Source organism: Musa acuminata, chromosome BXJ1-6 (assembly GCF_036884655.1).
Source record: "Musa acuminata AAA Group cultivar baxijiao chromosome BXJ1-6, Cavendish_Baxijiao_AAA, whole genome shotgun sequence".
Lineage (NCBI taxonomy): Eukaryota > Viridiplantae > Streptophyta > Magnoliopsida > Zingiberales > Musaceae > Musa > Musa acuminata.
In genome coordinates, this window is record NC_088332.1 from 19387264 (window position 1) to 19412583 (window position 25320).

A 25320-nucleotide genomic window follows, 5' to 3' on the forward strand; every position below is an offset into this window, starting at 1 on the left:
AATTCCGTAACAAGAAAAATTAATTACTAAAATATTTCCAAAAATTTAAAACTCACCTTGATGTGTGCAGTATAATGCCCACTTGCCATGCTACCATAGTGGTTACTCAGGGCATAAAGCTCATAAATCTGGCGCGAACCTTTCTTGTGTGCCACATAATTTGTCAAATCCAAGTCATGAATCGGGAAATTGACAAAAGTTTCTAGTTTATGCTTTGTTGACCGGCTGAAGGAGAATCTTTTCAGATGAATAACCAGAACCTCAGGAAGCCTCCAGAGGTCCAACTTTTTGCTAGCTTGTCTTTGCTCCTTGCACCTTGGGCAGTACCTAAAGGATAATCATGTTCCACAAGTTAATGAGATCGGAAGCAACAAAATATGTCAAGAAAAAGAAAAAACAACACAAACTGTATGAAGGATAGCATAGGTTTTCACAGAGAAAGGAAGCATATGCTTGTGTTTACGTCAATTGTTGAACCAAACTATCCCAAAATATTTAGTGAACAAGAACTGCAGAAGGTTCTGGCATTCATAGAGTATGAAAATAAAAAATATAAATGGAAAACATAAAGTTTATGGCTGAATTAAAAAAGGATGCATTTTTTTCACTTACACAAGGACAATATGGAAAATTGCTAACAGTTCCTGTTCATCTTTCCGGATAGCACTAAGGTTCCATTTACATACCACTAGGCTAAATGTCTGATATTTTCTATAAAGCATCTGCTATAACCCTATGAAGCTAAATATTATCTCATCCACTTATGAAGCAAAGCCTTGGAAACTTTTAACTAAAACAGCAAAGACATTTACTGAACCTATCAACAAGAAATTGACACCCACCACATATCTTCAGGAACTAGTGGTTCCTCTCTCAAGAAAGCATCCAGACATGTATATAGTGAGAGAGGTTCATTACGAGTCCTCTTTGGTGCAGGTGCATACTTGAACACTTCTGGATGATTCTCAAAGTGATGTGTATCATACTTCTTAAGATCCTTTTTTGACCAGTTAATAAACAGCAGGAGTGATGTTGATGACCCAGGCACCACGATAGGTTTTTCTTCTGATGGCAAATCAACTGGTGTATCATGTTCATCAACCAATTGAAGATGCATTTTATAGGTTGATTCTGCTTTAGAATGATATTCTTGATCCTTCAACTGATCATCAGAATCTAAGCAAGCTTCATGGGTACCGTGTGCTGCTGCATTTACGCTGGAATCTGACTTGCTAATAGACTGTATATCCTCATTTCCCAGCATAGGAGCAAGAATTCTCTGAAGTATATCTTGTATAGCAGCACCTGTGGCAAGTATATCGCGTGATATTAATGCAAGCAAAGGTATACCATAGGATTCCCAGGCCACTGAGCTGCTGATGCTGCCAGGTCCTCTGAAAGATTTAATAAACATGGTATAGTTAAGGATACAACAAAGTCCATGAGGCTATTATGACAAAAGGCTGACAGTAAATGGAAACAACCGAAAAGGAGAAAACCCAAGGCTCATAATTTTGCAAAATATAAATGAATATAAATAGCACAGATTGACATGAGCTTTTGTTTTAGAAAATGTGAGCCTCAAGTTTGGATTCTACAATAAATTATAATTGAACAATAATTTCATATGCATAAAATCAATAAGAGGTACACCAGAATTTTTAATATGTAACTTGATATATTGATACTATGCTGATTTGATTGAAGCATCTCCCAACGTAAATCCCTGTGGATTGGTGACGAAGTTGGACTCAACTCAACTTGAAAATGTTTTCATTTTAATCTACTTTTTTTTTTATTATATTTAAGATAATTTTAGTACTTAACGTGGGATTTTTGTGAAAATCATAAATTATCACATTTCTGAGATTATTCAAGGAATACCAAGGAAGCCAATGAAAAAAAAAAGGGTTGAAAAGAAACCCACAATTTGGGATTACAAGGATCGATCGACAATTCTAACTCTACAAATAAGGTAAATCATATATAACAAAGAAAGCCAATTAACTATAACAAAGGAAGCCAATTAATTAGTTGCCAAAACAAATTTGAAAGTTTTATCTTCCTCAAAGAAAGAACAACTGATTGGCTTACCCTGATGTAATTCTTTTAACAGTATTTTTCTATTTTTTTATTTTTATTTTATCATACTTAAGGGTCTGAGTTGATGAGAATTTTTTCTCCCAATACATGTAGGTGTGAGCCCACAATCTTTTCCCCTAAGAGAATTCAAAGGAATTGGAATGAGTCCAAAACAAGGTTTGCCATATCACGCCAAGCGGCAGTGCAGATCCTGGTCTGGACAGGTACATACTGGCATACCATATGTCGGTAAGCCGGTATGTACCAACAATCTAACCACTTATTATCTTCTTCTCTCTTCCCCAATTATCTAACCACTTATATTCCATAATTGGACAAGCTATGAAGTCCCAAGAATCCTTGCTGTCCTAGGCTTCTCTTTGATCACACACATTCACCAAAACCCTAACAGTTAAAAACTTGGATGTCGTTGGAGCTACCAGGTATTGAATCAACCTCATAATCAAGTAAAAATAGCCACAAAGAGTAGCCTCAATGTTGTTTTCTCCCTCAAGACTAATATTGAATTTGCACTCCATGTATTTTAAATGTTTTTAGTTACGACTACTATTTTTAGTGAATTGTGTGTTCTACCATATCTTCCCCTCTCTGTATTGTCATATTTTTCTCTTTCCATCAATTTTACTCCCAATACCTTAAGCCTTAACACCCTCAAGTGTCCTACATCATGAGCCATATATGTAAAGAAAATGTACCAATACAAGAAGTAATTACAAAATAATGATGATGTACGAATTAAAGATAAATATTGTTCTTCACAAGTTTTGGCATCTTATTAGCTACAAGATGATATTAGGCTGAATATATCTTATAATTGTACCAGTCCTGTAAGTTATCAAAACTAAGATTGGTACTGAAAACCAGATAATTACATATTTCCCCCTGTAGTTACCTCTGTGTTGCATCTGGGTCCCTGGACTTTTAAAAGTCACATTTGGGTCTCAAAAGTTTCAAAAATGCTACAAGTTACCAAATTCTTCCATCAATGTTGTCTTTTTCTCTTTTTTCTTTTCACCATTTCTATTGCTGATCTCTTAAGCGTTAGTGCCCTTTATGTTGTCCTACATCACAAGCCTTATATTTATAGAAAAAATACTGGTTTGGAGAGTACTTACACTTCATGACGATGTACAAATTGAAGAAAAATAGAGTTCTTCACAACTTTTGGGATCTTATAAGCTACAAGGTGATCATCATCTTTGATGGTTGATAGCAGGATTAAAGGATCTTCCAGAAATTGATGGATCATGTGTCCGTGTATCTGTGAAATTGTTTCAATAGAAATTATGAATTAGAAACTAGAGCTCACACCGGCCACTGCATTTCTGCCAAAAAGAAAATTTCCGCAAACCTCTGCAAGTAGTAGTTTCTCTCCATTCTTTAAGGAGCATGCATTGCTTAAAGCCTGGATCAAGTCCCTGCACCGACCCTGCTTCGGTACACTTACAGTACAAGTCGTTGGAAGAGCACTCCCGTCACTAGTGAAAACCACGACGGTCATAGTCCGTGAAGAAGCAGATTGTAAAGGCAACGAGAGGTACATAAATGGATCAAATGTCACAGACACTTTCCCACAAACAGGACAAACCAGAGTGGACTTGTATTGACCCTGTTAAATTTGCAATTATCAGCCAAAGAAAATGAATGATCTATCAACAGCAGATATCAAGCAACCAGCAGCAGAATTTTAAAAAAAAAATCACTTGCAAAATGCAAAGAAATGTTGGTTCCATCCAAACAATTCTTATGCATTGGCAAAGTTCCGGTATTCCTGCAGTAGAAATTACTATATTGAGATGGCTCACTTGTTCTGAACATATTTTAAGACTAAACTTTACCACCAAACACAAAATTGCAGTAAAAGTGTAGGGCCTGTAGGCTTCTTTGGACGCTACTAGAAAGTAAAACAAGACTGAAAAGTTACGATAGGCCCATGAGGTGATTATTTTAGCAAATGAAAACTTGCCGCCCCCTCTTTAAGATTGTAGTAGAGATTCATACTTCCATATGAAAGAGACTTATACCACTCCCTTCCCCTCGTATGATTCCAGGTCCAGATGCTTGGTCATTTATAGATCTAAACCAGTTGGATTTGATAACTGACCCAGCTTACAAAGGACAAGTTTGAACCTATGGCAAAATCTAAATTTTCGTACAAGGCATAGAGTTGACTTTTATTAATTTGACTTTACTCTTGGAGTACTCAAACGAGGAAGGGCATCCCTATTTTTCATTCACATAAATATCTGGAAAGTAAAATAAGAATATGAAGTGCATACTGTTAATCACTGAATTGTATCACATGATGCTAGCTTGTATCAACTCACAAGATACCAGCTTGCATCAAGCCCTCATAATTTGACATAGACAACAACATAGTAATCTTAGTTTACCAGTGTTAGGCTCTATTTCTGATAATAACTTCAGACTCATTTATTTATTCTCACTTCTTCAATGCATCTCCCTTTCCCATTTAATATCTGGTCAATTTGGCTAATGCAGAGTTGGTATTCGTCATCCGAAAATAGATCCTGGTTTACAGGCTTATCGAGGTAAAAGTTCCTTTCAGTGTATTAAAATCATTGATCAAACATGAAGTTTACATAAGGTTTTCAAGATTTGTTTAGACATATGCTAATAACAAATTATGCACTGGAATAGGCTGAAACCATATCAAATTTTGTGTCTCGTGTTTCAGTGAAAAAAAGTTAACTAGTGTTTATTTTCTTTGTAGATTGTTTTCATTCAAGTTAACCAATATCCCATACACCATGAAGAATATAATGCAGTATCAGTAATTATATGCTAATACATGAGCTTCTCTTTGTCTTCACAATATCTTTACAAAATCAACTTAATATCAAATGAGGAATTATATGAACCTAGTCATTGCATGCATTGCATTAATTACTCACAATATGCCTGTCACATTTGTACTATTTGAAGAATTTCTGATGTGATCCAAAGTTGTAAAGCATTGCAATTAACAATTACACATAATATTGGTGAATGCTAACTGAACTCATATTTATGAGCAAGTATTAGGCCTTACCCTCCAATTTGGCATGATATAACTAGCATATTCAAAAGAAAAACTAAAATGCGACAATCTACCTAAGAACAGAACTGATTTGGCAAAAGAAACATTAATCAAAAGACCCACAAAGAATTTAGGATGGAGTTAATGCATCAACATGGAATGAGGAAAAATTAGCTAAAATGACATGTCTCTATGGCTATTAACTATCAATATTACAATAAGCAGCACATTGCCACACCAGCGGCTTTTGGTGGTCCCTTTTTTTATAAAAAATAAAAAACTGAAACTCTAGTAAGTGCTTTCATAATTTTAAACTCAAACATATCATTGACAACAAAACAATCCATAACCAAGAAAACTAAAATCAATCAGTAGTTCAAATCAATACAAAATAATCCTGATGTTCGTCCAAAGCAATGAATGTCATACCGCCCAAAATGGTACAAACAGGTGGTATGCCCAAACTAATACACGGACCACTCCCATTTTAGGCGAAATGGTCCAATTCAGGGAAAATTATAAAAGAAACCTAAAAGAACAATGGGGCCTGTCCAACTTAGTATTAAAAAAAAGAAAAGGAAAACACAATTAGTGAAGCCGCTGCCACCGCCACTGCCGTTCGAGGTCGCTGCTGCTGCCTTTCACCGACGCCTTTCGGTCGTACAATACACTCCCTCGCTTCTCCTCCGCTTCTTCATTCTTCTTCCTTCCTCCACTATTTCCTCTTCTTCCATTACTTTCTCCACCTGTTCCTCTACCACCTCCTTTAATTCCTGCCTCTTCCACCTTCCTCCTGTTCCACTGCATTATCTTCTTTCTTCCTCTTCCTTATTCTTCTCCTTCTCCGCTGTGCTGGTACTGACCGATATATAATGGTCCAGCTAGTGATCGGTACAGGTCCGGTACACCATACTGTCACGAACGATCGTCGCGCACCCGCAACAACTTCGTTCAACGAACCGTTCGTCGCTTTTGCATGCTTATACAGAGATATGGCAGCATGTTTTGCCTTGGTTTTGTGTGTTTTTGCTTGGAAAATGTAAGCAACGACAGTTCGCAGCGCTGCAATGCGATCGCTCACCGCGCCGGGCCGAACTGCCCCAAAATGGCTCTGTTTTCACGTGCCATGGCTTGTTTTCTGCACATCGCAGCTGCACGCGAAATGTCAACCATCTCAGCACCCTGGAACCCCCCGAGTGACACAAGGCTGGATGGGGCTTCGATATACAGTTGGGCGTTGAACAATCTTCACAAGTTCGCACGTTGACTTGACGGGAACTTGCCTTCGCGCCCGGCACCCTGTCACGGACTTAGCTGGAATTGCCTAAGTCGTGAGGCACCCTTGCGGCAAAGATGCGAACTTAGCTTGCGTTGCCTAAGTCGCGCCTAGCCCTTACGATATGCGTCAGCAAAAATCAGCTCACTTGCAACCTCTTGCAGGTCCCGAAGGACCTGTAAAAGAGAAAGTTAATTAGTTCGAAGAACGAGCGACGGATAAGTCCCGATGTCTCGCGAAAAGGGGAAGTTTTACAAGCAATTCAGCAAGCACCTTGCATGCACAAGAGAAAAGAGGGAGAGGAGGAAAACAAGAACTTTAGAGGAAAACAAGTCCACAAACAGCTGCTCACCGGGTGCCGAGCGTGACAACAAGTTCCCGTCAAGGTAACGTGCGAACTTGCGAAAGATTGTACAACACCCGACACTATACTGAAGCCTCATCCCCATGGTGCCACCCGGCTGGTTCCAGGGTGCTGAGATGGCTGACGTTTTGCGTGCAGCAACGGGCTGCAAAAAACAACCCGTGGCATGCGAAAACGGAGCTGTTTTGGGCTGTTTTGCTCGGTTCGATGAGCGATCGCACTGTAGCGCTACAACTTGTTCGAACTTACATTTTTACAAGCAAAATGACATAAAACCAAGCCAAAACATGCTGCCACGCAGCTGTACATGTAAACACAAATGACGAACGGTTCGTTGAATAGAGTTGTTGCGGGCGCGCGACGACCGTTCGTGACATTCTCCCCCACTCAAACTGTCGACGCCCTCATCGATGCTTGTTAGTAGTTGTTGATGATCGCTTCTTCGTGTCGTAGGGTGTCTTCGGGCTCCCAACTGGCTTCAGTTCGGGGAAACTTTTGCCACTTCACCAAGTACTTGGTCTGCTCAGCTCCAGTGGGTAGCTTTATCTTGCGGTCCGCTAAAATGATTTCAACTCGCTTCTCGTAGGGGGCTCTGGTGGGGGGTAACCGAGTTGGAACACTTCGGGAAGCATCTTGCGGATCCGAGTAGTAGGCTTTCAAGTTGCTGGCATGAAGAACATTGTAAATTTTGAACCACATCGGCAGCTGCAACTTGTAGGAGATGTTGTCCACCCTGCTGATAATTGGGAAGGGCCCTTTATACTTGCGCACCAATCCTTTGTGTACTTTGTTCCTAAAGAATTGGAGTGATACTGGCTCATGAGGGTGCAGAACGTGGCTGGAGCGTTGGTTAAGCCAAAAGGCATCACCAAGAACTCAAACGCTCCATACCTGGTCACACCAGTAGTCTTCGCTTCCTCGCCTTCAGCAATGTGCACCTGCCAATACCCCGACCGAAGGTCGAGTTTTGAGAAATACTTGCCTTTTGCCCAACTGGTCGAACAAGTCCACGATAAACGGGATGGGATACTTGTTCTTCACCGTCACTTTGTTGAGGGCTCGATAATTGACACATCGTCGGAAGCTCCCATATTGTTTATTCTGGAAGAGAACTGGAGCTCCGAATGGTGCTTTAGAACTACGGATGAGACCACCGCTTAGCAGTTCACCTAACTGTTTTCTGAGCTCTGCCAACTCTGGAGGGGGCATGTGGTAGGGTGGTCTCGCTAGAGGCTTCACTCCTGGCTCCAGCTCGATGTGGTGGCCCACGCCTCTACGTGGCAACAGAATCTTCGGCAACTTGGGTGGCATAACATCTGTGAACTCCTTCAGGACGTTCGCCACCATAACAGGTTCATGAATGACCTTCTCGTCGAGTGGCTCTAGCTTCATAGCAGCCACGAATGTTAGTTCACATTTTCGTACCCCTTTCTTCAGTTGTAATGCCGATATATGTTGGGGTTCCCTAGTTCCTTTCCGAGAGACGGGAACCACACAGGGGTCGTCACCTCCCATCACACATAGGGAGTTAAGGAACGGCATTGGCACCAACTTCACCACGTGTATAAATTTCATTCTAAGAATCACTTGGAAGTCATCCAATGGCACCACCATCATGTTTGTGCTCCCGCTCCATGTTCCGATCTTGATGGGAACTCTCTTTGGCAACCCGGAGATTCGTCTGGCCTCCGAATTCACCGCCTTTATTCGACTTGGGCTCTTCTCCAAGATCAGCCCAAGTCGCTTTGCTTCTCGATCGGTAATAAAATTGTGGGTAACGCCCGTGTCCACCATTGCACGGGTCGTTTGGCCAATGAACTTAATATCTACGTACATCAGCTCGCCACTTCCTGTTTTTTGTGTCTCCATGTTCTCCCCCACTTGACCCCGCATGGCGTTCAACAAACGCATTGCTCCCATCCGGGGTCATTGCAACTCCTCATCGTCGCTACTGGATTCAGAACTACTCGAACTAAGAGCGATAGTCTTGCCCTTGTCCGATCGAAGGGGGGGGGGGGGGGTGGATGAAAGCTGTTAAAGCATTGAGTGCCTGCTTTTGTGGGCACTCCCTCACCATGTGTGGCCCTCCACACAAGAAGCATCCGCCAGGTTTCGGGGCCTTGCCTTTCGGGCTTGGCCCTTTGTGGGAACTCTTCTTCTTTTGTTCGCCTCCGAGCTCCTTCCCTCAAGAATATTTCGGAGGGCAATTGCTTGAAGATTGTTTCCTTTTTCCCGGGTCTTCGGAGAAAACAAAGTAGGTGAGCCTTTCTGCGGCAACAATTGCCCCGATCACGTCGGCGACATTCCTTCGATCTAGTTCTTGTTGAGCCCATGGCTTCAAACCATCGAGGAAGCTGAACAGCTTATCCTTCTCATACATATCCTCTATATCCAGCATTAGCGCAGAAAATTGCTTCACGTGGTCTCGAATGAAAGTATTTTGGTGGAGTTGTCTCAACTTCCTTCTTGCGACGAACTCTGTGTTCTCCGGCAGGAACTGAGTTATCGACTCCCGCTTCAAGTTCTCCCATGTGTCAACTCAACACCAACCTTCTTGGATCTCCTCCCAACGGGTTCGCCACCAAAGTTTTGCATCTCCGTTCAGATACATGGTTGCTATAGAAACTTTGGTTTCTTCAAAATCAGGCCTCGTAGCTCGAAAGTATTGTTCCATGTCGAACAGGAAATTCTCGAGCTCTTTGGCATCTCTGGCCCCTCCATAACCATGAGGCTCGGGTGCCCTCAAGTTTTGTAGCAGTACAATGTGGGTGTTGCTTCCTCCCGCATTTAGTGCTCTTGTGAGCATGGTCACCCTTGAAGTGAGTTCCGCCACAACTTCCTACAGGTGTTGCACGGAGTCTTTGGTGTCATCTGACGATCGGTCGACTAGGGCCTCAACCTTGTCATCATGTTCACCGTCACGCTCCTCCTGAGCGGCTCCAACAGCATGAGAGCGAGTGTGCACTTGCAGCCCACCTGCGGCTACTTGGGGTAAGGGTCCGGCTTGCCCCGTCTTGCTTGATTCGCCACGATGCTTTGCCATGGCGAAGTTGCGAAGTTCCTTCACTGCTTACTCGAAGTGCTTGCCCACTCTGATACCACATTGTCACGAACTTAGCTGGAATTGCCTAAGTCGTGAGGCACCCTTGCGGCAAAGACGTGAACTTAGCTTGCGTTGCCTAAATCGTGCCTCGCCCTTGCGATATGCATCCACAAAGATCAGCCCACTTGCAATCTCTCGCAGGTCTCGAAGGACCTGTAAAAGAGAAAGTTGATTAGTTCGAAGAACGAGCGACGGACAAGTCCCGACGTCTCGCGTAAAGGGGAAGCTTTACAAGCAATTCAACGAGCACCTTGCGTGAACAAGAGAAAAGAGGAAGAGGAGGAAAATAAGGACTTTAGAAGGTTGAACGAACAGCTGCAAGTCCACAAACAGCTGCTCACCGGGTGCCGGGTGCGACAACAAGTTCCCATTAAGGTAACGTGCGAACTTGTGAAAGATTGTACAACGCCCGACACTATACCGAAGCCCCATCCCCCATGGTGCCACCCGGGTGGTTCCAGGGTGTTGAGATGGCTGACGTTTCGCGTGCAACAGCGGACTGCAGAAAATAGCTCGTGGCATGCGAAAACGAAGCTGTTTTGGGCTGTTTTGCTCGGTTCGGTGAGCGATCGCACTTTAGCATTGCAACTTGTTCGAACTTACATTTTTACAAGCAAAAGGACATAAAACCAAGCTAAAACATGCTGCCACGCAGCTATACATGTAAACACAAAGGACGAACGATTCGTTGAACAGAGTTGTTGCGGGCGCGTGACGACCGTTCGAACTCGGTGAGCTGTTGTTTGTGGACTTGCAACTGTTCGTTCTACCTTCTAAAGTCATTGTTTTCTCCTTCCTCTCTTTTCTCTCTTGCACTCAAGGTGCTCGCTGAATTGCTTGTAAAGCTTCCCTCTTCGCGAGACGTCGGGACTTATCCGTCGCTCGTTTTCAATCAAATCAACTTTCTGTTTTACAGGTCCTTCGAGACTTGTACGAGGTTGCAACTAGGCTGAACCTTTGCGAATGCATATGTCGCAAGGGCGCCTCATGACTTAGGCAATCGCAGTTAAGTCCGAGGAGTTGGCGCAAGGGTGCTTCACGACTTAGACAACTTCAGCAAAGTTCGTGACTTTGTCGCTAGGGTGCCTCACGACTTAGGCAATTCCAGCTAAATCCGTGACATTGTGGTATCAAAGCAGGCAAGCAATTTGAGCAAGCAATTTGAGCAAGGAACAAAGAAACTTCGCAATCTCGCCATGGCAAAGCATCGTGGTGAATCGAACAAGGCAGGGCAAGCCGAACCATTGCCCCAAGCAACTGTAGGTGGGCTGCAAGTGCAAACTTGCTCTTATGCTGGTGGAGCCGCTCTGGAGGATCGTGGCAGCGATTATGATGAGCGAGAAGTTGGCTACTCTCCACGAGCGAAGGAGGCGCAATCTGAAGCGCCAACTGGGAAAAAGAGCCACAAGGAGAGACTCACGGCGGCGGAAACCCGCCTAGATGTTCTTGAAGCGAGCTTGGAGGAACTCTACCAAGGCCAACGAAGGCTTTTTGGGGTAGAGAGCATGCAAGAAGAAGCTGAACCCCGAATCGACAAGGTTGAGGCCCTAGTCGATCGACCGACGAACGATACCAAAGACTTCGTGCAACATTTGCACGAAGTCGTGGCGAAACTCACTTCCAGAGTGACAGCGCTCATAAGAGCACTAAATGCGGGAGGGAGCAACACCCGCGTTGCGCCGCCACAAAACTTGAGGGCACCTAAGCCTCATTGTTATGGAGGTGCTAAGGACGCAAAGGAGCTCGAGAATTTATTGTTTGACATGGAACAGTACTTTCGAGCTACAAGGCCCGATTCTGAAGATACCAAAGTTTCAATACCAACCATGTATTTGAATGGGGATATAAAACTTTGGTGACGAACCCGTTGTGTCACGGACAAACTTCTAAACAGGATGTTTGATTTAATGCTTATGTATGTGTTAGAACCCTTGCAGATTCTAAACTTGGGGTTGATCTATTTAGGGGATCGACCTCCTTGGAACTCTATAGGGGTTCCTCCCTCCAAGTTGCTGCTCAAAAGCTGCAGAAAAGATTCATCTATTGCTTAAGAAAAGAGGAGGAATACATGGCTATTTATAGGGCTTCTAAACCCTAACTTCTAATAGGACTCCAACTTAAGACTCTTACTTCTAACCAACTCCTAATAGGACTCCTATTCAAGACTCCTATTCCCTTACAACTCCTAATTCTTCTCTAAGAAAAAACCTCCTAACCCTAGCCAGCCTCTTCATCTTTTTAATAAGGGTCGACTTAGGTAGGTTTTACATGAATGTCCCTCTCAATTAGGACTCTTCTAGCTAGAGTCCTAACAGACCCGCCCTCTTCAAATCAGCCTTGTCCTCAAGGCTGAGATTCCATGAACTCAGGGAACCGGGTCTTCAGCTCCTCATATGATTCCCATGTTGACACGGACTTAGCTGGTTTTGCCTAAGTCGTGCGGCACCCTTGCGTGTCCGTCCGCAAAGGTCAGCCTCCCCGAAGCCTCGCATTGTCCCTTAGGACCACCAAAAGAGAGAACGGGTTAGAGAGAACGCCTCAATCGGGATCCACAAGCAAACATCTTCGAAAAACACTTCATAGACAATGCAAATTACAAACAGACTTTACAAGCTCTGAACAGTGGCACAACAAAGGGTAAAATGGTCCATTACAGACCGAAAAGCTCTCGCACGTGTCCACATGACACAACCTTTATTTACAAGCCTAAAGAGGCCACCACCCAACTAAAATGGGACTATTATGCCTTCGGCCGCCCCTCTACATGTTGTACAAGGCATGAACATGCCAAAAGACACGGACAGATATAAGCATTACATCAAACACCTTGTTTAGAAGTTTGTCCGTGACATTCTCCCCCACTTATCCCTTCGACGTCCTCGTCGAAGCCTTTGTGAACACTACAACTCTTTGCCTTTGCTGAGTCTTCAATCTTCTACTCCAGCTGCAATGCGCCTCCTGGCTCCCAGCTGCTCTCCGCTGCTGTTTTTGAGTCGTCGAACCCTTGATCCGCCATGCTGCTTCAACTCGCCAATGACTCTGACTCTGGTGTGGGGTTGGCTGAGTTGTGTTGATCCTTGTTGATTCTTGCGGATCTCCCAGATGAAGGAAAAGACCATCCTTACTACGCCAGTCTCTCAAAATTCCACATGCTGCTTGAACTGGGTGGATGCTTGTTGGAGCTTTAACGAGCATCATCTCGCAAACTTCTGAAGTTTTGGGTCCTTCCTCCACAAAATCTACTCATTGACTCTTCTTTCAGTTAGTTGTCACATCCAAGTAGGTTCGCATCACTTCCGCTTTCGATTGGCATTTCGTTGGGAAATGAAGCGGACAATCTACTCTCGGTAGCACTGATCACCGTTGGTGAGGATTTGATAACTATTGTCTTCCATTATCTTCGAAGGGTCTTTGAACTTGTGCTCATTGACTCATTGACTCTTCTTTCAGTTAGTTGTCACATCCAAGTAGGTTCGCATCACTTCCGCTTTCGATTGGCATTTCGTTGGGAAATGAAGCGGACAATCTACTCTCAGTAGCACTGATCACCGTTGGTGAGGATTTGACAACTATTGTCTTCCATTATCTTCGAAGGGTCTTTGAACTTGTGCAGAGCTCCTCTGCTGGATAAATAAGAGAACTGGGGTACTCGGTTTCTCCCATTCTCTTAAGAGTTGAGAAGGCAAAGGTTACTTGACTTCGCCCGCCTCCTCGAGGTTGTACTTCATGCATCGAGCTGGTTACTGGCCTTCGCCTGCTCTTTGCTCACACTTCTGAAGTACTTGAAGTGTTTGCACTCCTTGCGTTGAGTTAGCTACTGTGATTCACCTTCTCAATGCCATTGAACTTCTGGAATGCAGGAAGTTTTCACTCCAACTTGGAGTAATTCTCTGATAGATGAGGTCGCCTCTGGGATTGTACCGTCTTCTCCATCAACCCTGCCGCCTACTCCACTGAGTAGCAAAGGTACAGCACCGCGTACTGCTTGCTTCGTTCCTTGGTCGTGCACTCTTGCATGACCCGAAGTCCTTCACTTACGGCTATCTTGATGAGAAACTTGTTGACACCGGTCTTACGAAGTTCTTCGGCCTCTGCCCTTCAGCCTTGTCTCGGTACTTGGAGATTGCCTCTGCATGCTCCACTTCCTCGGCCCCTTTCACGACCAAGCGCTCTACCTCCGTGAGAGCAAGGGATCAATGACTTTCACGGAAGTCCCGCCTCTGCGGTACCATGACGCTGCCATGCCCATGGCACTACTATCCGTCGCCTCGCCTCTGAATCCCTTTTCTTCACAATCAGTAGATATGTCTCTGTGGCACTCCTCTGAGTCCACCTCCATTCTAACTGATGTTTGATTTTGGGTAGCTAAGTCCCTCTGGACTCGTCGTCGCTTCCTCGCCCCTTTCGACCTCCTGCTTCAACACCTCTGTGTTCTCCAAGCAGTCTGTTTGGTCGATGGAAAGACAGACTGCAACTCCTATGCATGGCCTCTGCCATCACATTGTAGGGTTTGCACCGATTCTGTTCTCCTTAGCTTCCTTGGTAGCAACGTTCGCTTACTCGGCCTTGTCCTCTGACTTGCCGAGCTCCCTTAAGCGAATATGAGCTCTGGAGCAGTCCAACTCTCCAGCTGCTTCGATCATACCTCTGCATGATCAAGTTCCTCCCATGGAACTCACTGGTACTTGCATTCGAACTTTTCCCTTGGTGGAACACAGCCCCCATATGCTGATGACCAAGGTTTTCATCCGATGCAAAATTCGATGCACGCCCGGAAGACCCGCCTCTGCGGTACCATGGCCTTCACTCCTTGAATCCATAGCCCTTCTTGCCGTCGTGTTGTTCACCGAAGTGGAGCTTCCAGTAGCTCCCGATCATACCTCTATATGATCCAGTCCCTCCCGGGACTAAGTCGTGTGTATCGCATTGCCACAAACTGTTCCACCACGATCCGCTGCACCATGTCGCCTCCTGGTGACATCTCCATTACATTCTGATCCTTGTGGAATAAACTCGAATTGTGAATCCTCCATGTGTGGCCTCTGCCAATACATCGCAGGGTCTCCTCCACCTTCGATTTTGTTCGCTCCTTTGACAATCGACCTTCATCCACCCACTCTTGGGTCACACCTAGATGAAGCACCGCTCTAGAACAGTCCGTCGCCTAGTAGCTACCGAAGTCCACCGACTTCACTGTAATTTGTGCACCATTGTCTGGAACCTGGGCCTCTGCCCCTACCAGCACAATCTCCGCTATGCACCGCTTCCTTCATAGCAACTCGAATGGCAACACTGTGGCATATTCTTCAAGAGTACCCGCCTCTGCGTCCTCTTGCCCCGTGCTAAGGCCTTTTGTACCCAACTTCGCCTCCGCAAATTGAGTCGCCTTAGTTCCTCCATCAAATTCTTCTCCGAGATAAGGTGCATGTGCCCCAAAGCTCCCTTCGTCTTTGGCACCATGCAAGATGAGTTCGCTCCGTCAGAATGAAGGTCCCATGGAACAACATGATCCTACTCTTGCCTCTTCAAGAGTTCATGTCCTTGACCTCTGTCTAAGGAAAGCACTGTGCCTCTGCTCCACGTTCCAACTTCTATGCTGGCTCCCTTCATGCGGCTTGAGTACTTTGCCAAGTTACACCCAAGTTGCTCCGCTCCTCGTTTTCGCATTGAGTCGATGGTGGCCCTCGTGCCCACCATTCCACGGGTCAGCCCTCCCTTGAGTCCGATCTCCACATCGACTCCAAGTGTGTCTTCATTTAAGTTGCTTTGGGTCGCTCCCCCACTTGATCTCGCAATGCATCCACCAATGCATTCTCTCAAGCGAGATCATGCAACGACTCCTCGCCGCTTGCTCAGTCCATCGAGCTTCGTGGAGTTGTTGTTTGTTGAGGTACTCCTCCTCAACATGTGAGGTCCATCCCACATGATTCTCCCTCTGGAGAGCTGGGACTTATCCCTCCTGGATAACTATCCCGTTGGAGCGACATCTCTCTTCGTTTCGGAGACCACCATCCCCTTGGACTACTCTGGTCTGCTGAACAAACTGTGCATTGTTCTGCTTCCTGCAAACGCACTTGCTAAATTGCGACTCCCCGTCAATACAGACCCCGCTGCACCCCTCAAGGCCTAGCAACATGCTGAACTCGTTGCACACTTCAGCCTCCTACGGACGTATCCTTCACATGCCGAAGAGAAAGTTCCAATGCTCCATGGCACCGAATTTCGGTCGCCTTGGGATGGCCACGAACATTCCATCGTCCGCATACAAGCCCATGCATAAGTACCAAATTCTTCGAGTTAGCAATTCCCCTCACCTCTGTGAGCTTTGCATAACTCTTTTGGTCGTTGAGCAACTCATTCCACCTTGCATGGTCTCATCCTTTACCAAGCGCCTCGCTTGGCTTGAGCACCATCAAGTATAGTTGTCAACGTTGAGCCGTAGCTCAAACTCAGCCATCCCAACCTTTGTGCGCTCCAAATTCTTCCAAGCTTGTCTGTTCTCGTGGTGCCTCTTGCGCGAAGGGTTGGCAATTCCTCTGAATGCCAATGTCAGATGCCCGCTCCTCCGAGCGACTCCTTTTCCCTACATCTCCATGCCCGTTTTCCCTCAAACGGTCGCGCGTGTGCTGACTGCCCTCAACGCAGCCCCGCTAGGTCCCCCACGTTTGCATGCTAAGTGTTTCTATGAGTGCTTGTCCCGCTTTGATACCATCTGTCACGGACTTAGTTGGTTTTGCCTAAGTCGTGCGGCACCCTTGCGGAGCACCCTTGCGTGTCCGTCCGCAAGGGTCAGCCTCCCCGAAGTCTCCCATTGTCCCTTAGGACCAACAAATGAGAGAACGGGCTAGAGAGAACGCCTCAATCGGGATCCACAAGCAAACATTTCCGAAAAACACTTCATAGACAATGCAAATTACAAACAGACTTTACAAGCTCTGAACAGTGGCACAACAAAGGGTAAAATGGTCCATTACAGACCGAAAAGCTCTCGCACGTGTCCACATGACACAACCTTTATTTACAAGCCTAAAGAGGCCACCACCCAACTAAAATGGGACTATTATGCCTTCGGCCGCCCCTCTACATGTTGTACAAGGCATGAACATGCCAAAAGACACGGACAGATATAAGCATTACATCAAACACCTTGTTTAGAAGTTTGTCCGTGACAATGTGGCATCTTCAAGTGGTAAATTATTCCAATGCACTAGTACTTCAGTAGAGGGACGTCGGCGACGCATCACGATCCTGCGATCGTGGATGGCTTGTGGTTGAGCATGAATAACTCCATCCTCAGTGGTGTTGGGCAGTTGGATCTGGGGTGACTCGTGTTCTCCCAATTTGGGCTTCAGGCATGACACGTGGAAGACAGGATGAATTTTGGCATCCTCAGGTAATTTAAGTCTATACGCCACTGCTCCAATACGCTCTGTGATCTGATAGGGCCCAAAAAATCGTGGAGATAGCTTCATGGAGGCTCGAGTGTTGATGGAGAGTTGCTTGTATGGTTGTAGGCGAAGATAAACCCAATCTCCTACTGAAAATTCTCTTTCGCTTCGTCGTGTGTCGGCTTGCTGCTTCATTCTAGCTTAAGCTGTAGAGAGATTATCTTTTAACAGTTATAGGAGTTTGTCCCTATCAATCAATTCTTGTTCAACCTGATCTACCTTGGCCGAGCCAATTACATACTTTGGAATCACAGGGGTCGGTCGACCATACAATGCTTCATAAGGGGCACATTTTGTAGATGAATGATATGTAGTATTATACCACCATTCGGCCCAGGGAAGCCATTTTGCCCACTCTTTTGGTCGGTCGCTAGCGAAACACCGAAGGTACGTCTCTAAACACCTGTTTACCACCTCTGTTTGGCCGTCAGTTTGTGGATGATACGCTGTGCTCATCTTGAGTTTGGTGCCTTGTAATTGGAATAACTCGGTCCAAAATTTACTAGTGAAGATCCTATCACGATCACTTACAATGGACCTTGGCATCCCGTGCAGTTTAACAATATTTTCTATGAAAACTTGGGCAATACTAACAGTAGTATAGGGACTTCTCACAGCACAAAAATGAGCATATTTCGTAAGTCGATCAACCACCACGAGAATTGTGCTTTTACCTTTGGCAGGTGGCAGCCCTTCAATGAAGTTCATGGAGATGTCAGTCCACACCGAGTCCGGTATAGGTAGTGGTTGTAGTTTCCCTGGATTTGCCACAGTTTCACCCTTGTGCTGTTGACATACATCACATTATGCCACATATTCAGTAATAATTTTTTTCATCCCTCTCCAATAAAAATTTTGCTTCACTCTTTTGTAGGTTCTTAGGAATCCAGAGTGCCCTGATGAAGGTATAGAGTGCATTTCATGCAGGATGATTGTGATACAATGGGAGTCAGGTATAAGCACAATACAACCTTTGTAGCGTAGATCCCTCGAATCCCAAGTGTAGTGGGCTATTACACTTGGATCATCCTCCAATTTTTTTATAATGTTGCTGATCTCTGGATCCTTCTTCCATTCTTCCCTAATGTCCACGAGGAGACTAGTGGTAGGAAGGGAGATGGCTGAAACCTTAGCTTGCTCAGGTAGCCGTGAGAGTGCATCTGCAACAACGTTTTCTTTCCCCTTTTTGTAAATAATTTCATAATCAAATCCAAGAAGTTTGGTTACCCATTTTTGTTGCTCAGGGGATGATATCTTTTGCTCCAAAAAATACTTGAGGCTTTTATGGTCAGTTTTAATTTGAAATCGCCGGCCGATCAGATAGGGTCTCCACCTCATTATTGCGTGTACATTGGCGAGCATCTCCTTATCATATACTGACATGTTTTGATGGGAGGGAGATAATGCCTTGCTAGTGTATGCGAGTGGTCGGCCATCTTGCATGAGAACGGCTCTAATTCCGACTCCAGATGCGTCGATCTTAATGATGAAGGGTCAGCTGAAATCTGGTAGCGCTAACACCGGCGTCGTTGTCATGGCTACCTTAAGTTTGTCGAAGGCAGCAGAGGCTTTGTCCGACCATTGGAAAGCATCTTTTTTCAGTAGAGAAGTGAGTGGTGCACTGATCTTCCCATAGTCCTTAACAAATTTTCGGTAGTAGCCTGTTAGTCCAAGGAACCCGCGTAGTAATTTCACGTTTGTAGGTTTCGGCCAGCCTTGCATTGTCTCAATTTTTGTTGGGTCTACCGCCACTCCTTCTGATATTATGTGCCCAAGGCAGTGATTGCAAAAGGCGCTCGGGCGCTCGCCTAGGCGCTCGGGCGAGGCGAGGCGAGGCCCGAGCGCCTCGCTAATGTCCCAGGCGCCGCCTGGGCGCTCGCCCGAGCCCAGGCGCTGGGCGCTTTGGGCGAGCGCCTGGGTAAACCAAGGTGACCGAACCAGAATTTTAGGTCTGGTTCGGTCCTGGTTCGGTTGTTAGTTGGTTCAATCGAACCAACTAAACCGATATAACCCCAACCCTAACCCTAACCCTAACCCAACACTAACCTGCTGCCGCTGCCGCTCTCGATCCCGATCCCGATCGCGATCTCGTCGCTCGCTGCCGCTGCTCCCGCCGCCGCTGTCGCTGCTCGCGCCTCCCGCGAGCCTTCCCGCTGCTCGCGCCTCCCGCGAGCCCTCTCGCTGCTCGCGCCTCCTGCGAGCCCTCCCGCGAGCCCTCCCGCTGCTCGCGCCTCCCGCGAGCCCTCCCGCGAGCCTTCCCGCTACTCGCGCCTCCCTCGAGGCCTCCCGCTGCTCGCGCCTTCCGCTCCCTTTCCCTTTCCCGCTGCCGCTACCGCCGCTCGCTGCTGCTGCCGCTGCCGTCGCTGCTGCTGCTGCCGCCGCTCGCCGCTGCTGCCGTCGCCGCTCGCCGCTGCTGCTGCCGCTCGCCGCCGCTGCCGTTGCTGCCGCCGCTACTTCCTCGTTTCTCCATCAGGCTCAGTATACTCTTAAGATTAAGTTTATTTGAATTTTGAAATGATTAATTTTCTGTTAATAGATTAATAATATATTATTTTGATTTTAATGTTATTAATTTTTATTTATTTGAAATTATTGTTAGGTTTCAACATAAATGACAAGTGCAGAAAGCAACTCAATAGAGTCTCCAATGGTATCAAAAAAAGATCATGCATGGAAGTATAATTATTTGAAGGATCCGAAAGATCCTAATGCAGTGACTTGTATATTCTGCGATAAGACTACCAGAGGTGGTATTTTTCGTGCAAAACAACATCTAGTAGGAAATTTCAAGAATGCAGCAGCTTGCAAAAAATGTCCACCTGAGGTAAAAGAAGAGTTGCTGAATTATATAAATGAAAAGAAGACACAAAAGAATGAATCTTATGGGAATTTACCAGAAGACAATGTTGAACATATCAAAGATGAAGAAGAAGATTATTCTACGAGTATTAACCCAAGTGAAAAAAGAGTATACGACAAAAAGGGAAAAGAAGTTATGAGTACTAAGAAAGGTAGAAAAGGACCGATGGATCTATATATACTTCAAGGATCCCAGAAACAACAAGGGCAAGCAGGAGGCTCAAAATTGAGACAAACAAATATAAGTGATGCTTGTGATAAAGAAATAAGAGGAAGAACAATTCAGCACATTGCTCGCTTCTTCTATCAGGCTGGTCTTCCCCTTAGTACAACTCGTTTAGACAGTTTTAAGGATATGATTGAAGCTATTGGAAGATATGGTGCAGGATTAAAACCTCCAAGTTATTATGAGATGCGAGTTCCATTGCTGCAAAAAGAGTTGAATTATACAAATGACTTACTAAAGGGTCATAAAGAATCATGGGCAACACATGGTTGCTCTATTATGTCAGATGTTTGGACTGACAGGAGGCGTAGGAGTATAATTAATTTTATGGTTAATTGTTCTTTAGGGACTATGTTTGTGAAGTCAATAGATGCTTCATCTTTTGTAAAATCTGGAGACAAAATATATGATTTACTTGACAACTTCGTGGAAGAAATTGGAGAACAAAATATCGTTCAAATCATAACCGACAATGGAAGCAACTATGTTTTAGCTGGTAATATTCATCTTTTGATTTTGTTAATAATTTTATCTTCAATTAAGTGTGTTAAACTCTTAAGTCTTATCATTTTTGTTATCCTTTATTTCAGGTAAATTACTTGAATCAAAAAGACAACGCTTGTATTGGACTCCATGTGCAGCACATTGTATTGATTTAATGTTGGAAGTATTGGAAAGATCTTAGAAATCAAGAAAACCTTAGAAAGGGCAATTTTTGTTGTTGGATTTCTTTATAATCACATTGGGGCTTTGAATATGATGAGAGAATTTACAGGGAATAAAGAATTAGTGAGACATGGTGTTACCCGATTTGCTACTTCATTCTTGACATTACAGAGCGTGCATCGTCAAAAACATACTCTGAGAAATATATTTACCTCTGAGAAATGGGTGACAAGCAAATGGGCAAAAGAAGCAAAAGGCAAGAGGGCTGCTGATATCATCTTAATGTCATCCTTTTGGAATCATATAGTTTATATATTAAAGGTAATGGGCCCTCTTGTTCGAGTCCTTCGGTTGGTGGATAATAAAAATAAGCCTGCAATGGGATATATTTATGAGGCTATAGATAGAGCAAAGGAGACGATTAAAAGATCTTTTAATGAAAATGAAGAAAAATATGAGAATTTTTACAATCATTGACGAAAGATGGAATTGTCAACTTCATCGTCCCTTAAATACAGCAGGATATTATTTGAACCCTGAATTCTTTTATAAGATTAAATTTGTTGGATTTGATGCAGAAGTTTTGGGTGGGTTATATCAGTGTGTTGCAAGATTAGTTCCCAGCATTGAGGTTCAAGATAAGATTATTCATAAATTATCTTTATATAAAAATGCTGAAGGTCTTTTTGGAATTCCAATTGCCGTTCGATCCAGAACAACTACCTCTCCAGGTATTAATAATTTGATATAATTAATTTCATATATATTATGTTATTATGTTATTGCTAATAATAACATAAATTTTGCAGCTGAATGGTGGAGTCTATTTGGAAATTCCACCCCGAACTTACAGAAATTTGCTGTCAAAGTACTTAGTTTGACATGTAGTGCTTCGGGTTGTGAGCGAAACTGGAGTGTCTTTGAGCATGTAAGTATTACTAAATATTTTTATTTTAATTAATTTATTTATTTAGATATATGTATTAATATATTTTTAAATTATATGACATGACAGATTCACTCGAAGAGAAGAAATCGGTTAGAACATCAACGATTGCACGATCTTGTTTACATAAAATATAATCAAGCTTTGAAGACTCGTCATGATTTAAAAAATAAATTTGATTCAATCTCATTGCAAGATATTGATGATTCAAATGAGTAGTTAGTAGGAGAAATGGGTGCTAACTTGCAAGATGCTGAAGACGAGCTTGTATTTGAAGATGATAGATTGACGTGGGGAGATGTGGCAAGAGCTTCAGGTGCTGAAGAATTACAAACATATACAAGACAGATGTCAAAGAGAAAAATGAGTGCAAAAGCATCAAGCTCGGCTCCTGCTATTGTTGAAGACATAGAGAATAAAACATATCTTGATGAAGAGGAAGGAATCGAAGAACAAGAGGAAGAAGACGAATTCAATGAAGATGATTTGTGTGAAAATGACGATAATATTGATTATGATGAATGACTTTGATGTAAAATTTTAATGTTTTGAATTTTGAAACTTTTTGTTAATGTGACATTGTGATTTTGTATCTTAGATTTTCTTAATTTAATAGCATATTTTTATTTAAAATTTTAAATAATTATATTTATTAATTATATTATATATTTTTATATTTTAGCACCTCGCTTCGCTCGGGCGAGCGCCTAGCGCCTCGGGCGTTTTTGGACCTTGGCGCCTAGCGCTTTTTAAATCACTGGCCCAAGGTACTCTACTTTTTGCTGGAGAAAGCTACACTTTGGTTGCTTAACAAAAAGAGTATTCTCCCGAAGGATCGTCAGAACAATCCGTAAATGCTGAAAGTGAGTCAAGAGAAGGGCTGTAAATAAGAATATCATCGAAAAATACTAGCACAAATTTGCGAAGAAAGCTCCGAAAAATATCGTTCATGAGACTTTGAAAGGTTGAAGGAGCATTAGTGAGTCTAAAAGGCATTACCAAGAATTCATAATGACCATCATGTATGCGGAATGCAGTTTTTGGAATATCATCTTCACATACCCAAATTTGGTGGTAACCGGATCGGAGGTCCAACTTCATGAAGACTCGAGCTCCTTTTAATTCATCAAGAAGTTCATCCACCACTGGTATTGGGTACTTGTCCTTGACGGTGATACCATTTAAAGCTCGGTAGTCGATGCACATCCGCCAAGTTCCGTCCTTCTTGCATACAAGTAGCACTGGTGAGGAATAGGGGCTGCAACTTGGCCGAATCACCCCTGTTTCAAGCATCTCCTTTACGATCTTTTCAATTTCATCTTTTTGAAGGTGAGGATATCGGTACGGTCGAGTGTTCGCTGGTGGCTTGTCCGGAAGGATTGGAATTCGATGGTCATGTTGTCGAGAAGGAGGAAGACCGCATGGTTCAACAAAAATGTCGGCAAATTCAGTAAGCAATTAGACAAGATTTTGATCTTCAATTTCTATTTTCTTCCCCTTTGGTTGCTGTTAGAGGTGCATCAAAAAGCCACCATTTACCTTGTGTAAAACTTTCTCCATTCGTTTGGTCGAAATAGTGGTAACGTTGCTTCCGCGCTTCCCGCGTAGGATGATCTGTTTGCCCTTACAATAGAATTTCATAATTAATTTAGAAAAGTTCCAAGAGATATCACCTAGTGTAGTCAGCCATTCTATACCAAGCACTGCCTCATAGTCATCAAGTGGTAGGAGGAAGAAATCGGTGATAATTTCTTGGTCTTGCAGTAATAGTTTCACCCGCGGGCATCTTTGGTCGCACTTTAGGATTCTACCGTCGGCCACCTTTACATCGAACTTGCTGCAACCTTCAATATGCAGTGTCATCCGAGCAGCAACCTTACTATTCAGGAAGTTATTAGTGCTGCCCGTGTCGATGAGAATAGTACTCGGCTGTTGTTTGAGAAGGCCTCCAACTTTCATCGTTTGCGGGTTTGAGTAGCCGGTTAGTGCGTGTACCGTAATGTCGGTCGGTTGTGGCTCTTCTTCCATATCTTCTATTTCATATTCAAGGCTCTCTTCTAGATGTTCAATGACCTCGTCTTCTACTGGTTCAATCATAAGAAGTCTCCCTTTTCTACAGCGATGCTCGTGGCTCCACGGCTCGTCGCAATGCCAACATAACCCCTTCGCAGATCACTCTCGAAGTTCTTCTCTTGTTAACCTTTTTGGTGCAAGGACTCGGTTGATAGTAGGGGGGGCTGAGGGCTTTAGTATTGTAGGTCGAGGAGTGATCCTAGTCCTCCGGGCTTCATGGTTCAATCGCTCCTCTTGAAGTCGTGCGAAAGAGATGGCTGCCATAAGCGTGTATGGTTGTCGTGCCTTAACTTCTCCCCGGATCTCCGGCTTTAAGCCCTCAATAAAGGTCCCCAATAGTTGTTTTTCAGACCAATCACGAGTTTGATTAGATAACCTTTCAAACCTGGTTTGGTACTCCTGAATGGTGGAGGTTTGTCGTATCTTTGCTAGTTGTCCGTCAATGTTCTCGTAATAAGTTGATTCGAAGCGGATCAGTAGTCCTTCTTTGAACTGTCGCCATGAAAGGACTCCATAAGTGTGTTCAAACCAGTCAAACCATTGTATGGCATCCCCTTCAAGATGTATAGCTGCAATTTCCACCATGGATGCATCCACAGTTTTATGGTACCGAAAATATCGCTCCGCGCGCGAGATCCAACCAATTGGGTCTCCTTCTTCCCATCTAGGGAAGTCCACTCTCCTGCGCGAATAGTTGGGGTCGTTCATAGAGCCTCCCCTCTCTTGGAAGTCATCTCTTTGGGCATGATGTGATTGGTTAGAGCTCTCTCCTTGATGTGATTTCTTCGGGCTTGGTGGTCGGCCCAAACTGAATTCGGTAAGGAGAGTCCGAATCTTATCCTCCATTCGTGCCTCGAAGGCTTCAAATTTAGCATTGATTGCCTCCTCAGATGCCATAGTATATGACTCCAAATCTGTGATGTTAAGATCTCTCTTTTGTTGACGGGTTAAAGGCATGTATAAGTTGAGAGAAGTGATGGTTGAAAGGGTTGGTGGATTGGTAGATGTAGGCTGCAGTTTAGGTTTGTTTCGTGGCTTTTTGGGTGCAGTTTGAGGGTGTGGTTTGGTGGAGTTTTAGGGCTGTGGATGAAAGTTTTCGATCTGTGATGGATGGCAGCAAAGGTTTGATATAAATCAGTGAAAGTTTGCTGCAGAATTGTGTTGTCTTGTAAGAGCAGAATTGTCGTCGAAGAAACAGCGATTTCTCGACGAAATC

General features: G+C 44.1%; 1 protein-coding gene across 2 annotated transcripts in view; it reads right to left on the minus strand.

Annotated features, from left to right (window-relative positions):
* Nucleotides 1-25320, minus strand: part of LOC103988653 (ubiquitin carboxyl-terminal hydrolase 5) — a 48930-nt gene that overhangs the window by 938 nt on the left and 22672 nt on the right. For both annotated transcript variants that reach the window (XM_009407252.3, XM_065187941.1), the window contains exons 9-12: nucleotides 3455-3712; nucleotides 3219-3364; nucleotides 843-1394; nucleotides 57-327 (exon numbers count right to left, since the gene is read on the minus strand). In XM_009407252.3, the coding sequence (XP_009405527.2) occupies nucleotides 57-327; nucleotides 843-1394; nucleotides 3219-3364; nucleotides 3455-3712 (1227 nt within the window). The remainder of the gene's footprint in view (nucleotides 1-56; nucleotides 328-842; nucleotides 1395-3218; nucleotides 3365-3454; nucleotides 3713-25320) is intronic.